This window comes from Dendrobium catenatum, unplaced genomic scaffold (genome assembly GCF_001605985.2).
Source record: "Dendrobium catenatum unplaced genomic scaffold, ASM160598v2 fragScaff_scaffold_262, whole genome shotgun sequence".
Lineage (NCBI taxonomy): Eukaryota > Viridiplantae > Streptophyta > Magnoliopsida > Asparagales > Orchidaceae > Dendrobium > Dendrobium catenatum.
The window spans coordinates 318,484-322,706 of NW_021318724.1; the positions used below are offsets into that span (position 1 = coordinate 318,484).

General features: G+C 34.2%; 1 protein-coding gene across 1 annotated transcript; it reads right to left on the reverse strand.

Moving 5' to 3' along the window:
• Positions 1–633: 633 nt before the first annotated feature.
• Positions 634–1,366, reverse strand: LOC110115761 (classical arabinogalactan protein 9). The gene has a single exon (XM_020849122.2). The coding sequence runs from the start codon at positions 1,282–1,284 to the stop codon at positions 895–897; it is 390 nt and encodes a 129-aa protein (XP_020704781.1). The 5' UTR covers positions 1,285–1,366; the 3' UTR covers positions 634–894.
• Positions 1,367–4,223: the final 2,857 nt, after the last annotated feature.

Sequence of the window (4,223 nt, forward strand, 5' to 3'; positions counted from 1 at the left end):
CTAAAGCAATTTTCTCTAATCTTATCTACAATTAGAGCTACTCCAACCTTTTCATGTATATACTCAACTCGCATTCTATCTCTAAGCGTGAAGTCACTTATCCACATGAGCATCCTCATCTCTGCAACACCCAATACATTCCTCCACTTCAATCATGCAACTTGTATCCTAAATACATCATGATTGTTAAAATAAAAAACGTGCTTTATTTAAAATTAAGCCATTGCTTAGGCTCATTATAATTATTGAACAAATTTGAATAGATTTCTTTCCTAGTTTGATTAAATTTAATTGAGAGTTTGGAATTTATACCTATTCAAGTTCCATTTATCACATTTATAATTGGAGAGGATTCCAATCCAGTTTTTTTTTTTAAAGAATATTATACTCAATTAAATAATTTAATTTAAGTAGATAATATTATCTAATTTAAAAAAATATATATAAACAATATGTATTTCCACTACTTGCATTGTTTTGGATTGAATGCAAAATAGCTTAATTTATTCAAAATATCTTGCTTTTATGAAATATCTTATTTTTTTAACCATAGAAAATTTAAAATGTCCCAATATTATCTTAATTATGAAAATCTTTAAATTAAAATAATAATAATAAAATAAGTGCACCATAAAAACAACAAAGTGAAAATAATACAAAAAGAATCAGTAAAATAAATAGGTACAACAGAAAACCCACGAGGGCCACCACACGCTCAAATCTCACATGCCTACCGACTACTGATTACAAAATTACATAAAAATAAAAAAGAAGAAGAAAATAATGGAACCCATACGAAAAAATTACCATCAGATCAAATCACATATCAAATCACAGATCAGGAAAGGAACGAGAAGACATGCATCTATCATCTCATACAAAAACACCAAAGATCTAGATCGCGTAGGCGACGGCGATTGCAGCGGCAGAGATCCACCCGATGGAAGACAATCCAGCAGCAGCAGCGTTGTTATCAGAAGTTCCGGTTGGAGAAGCGGCCGGAATATTCGAGATCGAAGGAGTGGGAGCAGAACTGGAGGGAGTGGTCGCCGGAGAAGGGGACGTAGGGGCGGATACTGGGGCGACGATTGGTGCTTTGGGAGATGGAGAGGGAGGGGAGAGGGGAGATGGAGATGGGGCTTTTTTTGGCGAAGGGGTTGGTATGGGCGGAGAAACGGGTGCTAGCTTAGGCGGCGAGGTGGTGGGGGCGGCGCCGGGTGCTTGGGCCAAAACAGCTCCGACTGCAAGAGAGAGCATGAGAGAGATTAGAGCGATCCGAGCCATCTTTGATTTTTGATTCTGTCGAAAGATCAAGCGTAGAGTAGGCGAACAAGAGACGGGAGATGGCTAGGGTTTTGCGATGATGGAATAAGAGGGTGGGATTTGGTGGCTATTTAAAGGGAGGCAGGGCTAAGGTTTTCTCAAAGAAAATAAAAAAATAGTAGATGGCTGTATCTGGTTGGACCGCCTAATTCCCCTTGCCGAAGAAAACGCCAAAAAACGACAAAAATTTAAAATTTCTGAAAATACATTATTATTATTATTTTAAATTCTTCCTATAACTTCCTCTTCTTAATCAAATTATAAAAAGGCAAAATTTACATTTTTATTTCACAAATTTCTTTTGTAATTTTTATTTTATTTTAATTATTAGAGTCCCACCGTCCCACGTCTCCGTTATTTTAAATTAAAATGTTAGGCAATTGGCGTTATTGCCATGCCTGGAGCAATGGCGATCGTCTGATCAAGTTTGTACGGTGATTGAGATGCAATCATCCGTGTTCGCAGTCTTGTCTCCGCGTTTGTAAAAAACAATTCTGTGAACGCCGTGTATCAGTGAATCTTCTCCTCTAAAAATATTGACTGCCTGATTGCGATTCAACGGTCGTTATCGTGAGCTGGCTATGATCTGTTCTGCGAGAAGCTTCCAAACGGTTTCTTTAACACGAAGCATCCAACCGTTGGAGACTTCGTCAAATTTAAATCTGTTCTTACTAGCCGTTGGGAGACTATATGAAAAGATTTTTCTCCCTTTTTGTTAATATATTCTTCAGAATACAGAAATCATTGGAAACATTACAAGTAATAATGGTCTTCATTATCACACCTGTTACCTATAAACGTTAAATTGAGCTACGGTGCAAGTTATCCGTTTTGGTTTTACTATAGAAGTATTCAAAAGGTTGGCCAGCTGACTCAGAGTATTAATATCTTCTGTAAGGGGAATTAGGTTTGAGGATTAACATAAATTTTGCTTGTGATTAGGCACTTAATTCTTTTTAAATAATGATTAATTCATTTCTTGTCTAATTTAGTCAAATGATTGTCCGGAAGTTAATATTTCTTTTGGACACAAGCAAGAAAATAAACAAGTACTGCTCTCACCAGCTGTGAGGAACAGCGAAGCAAATGATGAAATTGTATTATAAATATGAATTTCCAGAAATCATTGGCCAGTTTGGAGACCTATTTGAGGGCTAACAAAGACTTCCTTGCTGGCCAATAACTGATATAGTTCTGGTGGCCATGTTTCTTTAATATTGTCATAATATTCTATTGGCGTTTGTTAATCATTCATGAGAACGTGTGAGGCACATGAAAATGAATGTTGCAATGGCATTATGAAATTATAAAAAAAAAAAAAAAGTGTAAGATGCGTAGCTATATATATATGTACTGGTTTATTCCAGCTAATATATGAGCATCTTGTGAGCATAGAGTAAGTTGTTGGCCTATTAGAATAAGTTGCTACAGAGATTTTAGCTTCTAGTGAGTTTGGAGGCTCTAGTTTGTTGTTAGTTGTATGAGCTTTTAGGTGATTTTGCTTTTATGTACCAAGTTTACTAAGAGGATAATTTCAATCTAGATTTTAAATAATGGCAACTTAACATAGAAATGTGACGGTCCATTTTAGCCTAATGATTTAAGAGTTTTGGCTCCTATCATAGACATTCTTGGTTCAAGGTATTACAAAAACACTGGTGTGTCAGTTGGGATGAATATGACTTGAAATTTAGATAGACATACAATTTGACTAATGAGTTTAGGGTCTGATTGAGCTAGCATGATATCGAGTCTAAATGTATATGTAGATATGTAAAAAATGAATATGCATAAATTTCTACATATTAATTCAAATTTAAATGTGTATTCTTTAATGGATTTATATTATATTATTCTATGCATGTATATTTAGCTAGAAGGTCATGAATTACTAAATATAAATCATGAAAGTAGATTATTTTTATGATTCAATTACACATTTGCATAAGTAAAAAAGTAGCAGATATTTAAGGATACTTTTTAGCTATGAGAAGATTGATCAAGTTATAGAGAGTGTCTTATCCTAATTTAACGAAATGGAAGTTGAAACATACAAAGGAGCAAGGTCAATTTTGAGCATGCTCTTAGGTTTGACAATCAATGCATGGTCTTTTAACAAGAAAAATTATTCTTATAGAAAGAGGTGACTATTAAATAAAGGTGATGCTTGAGCCATCATAAAGTTAGAATTACTAAATATAATGTAGAATAATTGAGTTTGATGTGTTTTATATGTTAAAAAGTTTATAGATGTTTGATTATGATACATTCTAAGTGTCATTAGTTAAAGGCAATTTAGAGTCCCATATTAGCCAAGAGTTTAATGCAGCTTTGATCTAATAATTAATGTGCATTCTGAGTTCAAGAACCAAACAACTGTGATTAACAAAGACCTAACCTAAATCATTTGACCAATGACAAAGTAAGAGGAGGGCATCCCGATTAAAAGTGAGATGGATGTGGTTGTGATGAATGGCTATATCATTGTTGTAAATATGGTGAGAGACTACGGTCTACCATTAAGTGCAAGGAATATAATCTGGATACTCTTTGTTTTGTCTTTAATTTTTGAGGTGTGACATGACTAGTAAATAGTGAGTAGATCAAGAGTAGATTCGAAGTGTTTCGGATAGATGACCGATATTGATTACCTTGATCATGAACTACTTATCAAACATTTGAGAATCTTAATGATGTTAGAATTCAACGATCTTAGGTTAGTTGAATTTAAGCATGCCACATTTGGAAGTCATTTGGTCATTTAACTTATGCTTTGCGACTTCTAAATGTGTTTCAGCTCCTTGATTTGGACCCATTTGGGCACAAATTGGATTGAATTTGGTATCGTTGGATAAGTCTAATTGAGATATTTAATTCAACTATAAGTTTGCTGAAATTCG

What these genes read in the sequence shown, in the direction of transcription:
- LOC110115761 (XM_020849122.2), bottom strand. Translation starts at nt 1,284, where the DNA reads ATGGCTCGGATCGCTCTAATCTCTCTCATGCTCTCTCTTGCAGTCGGA.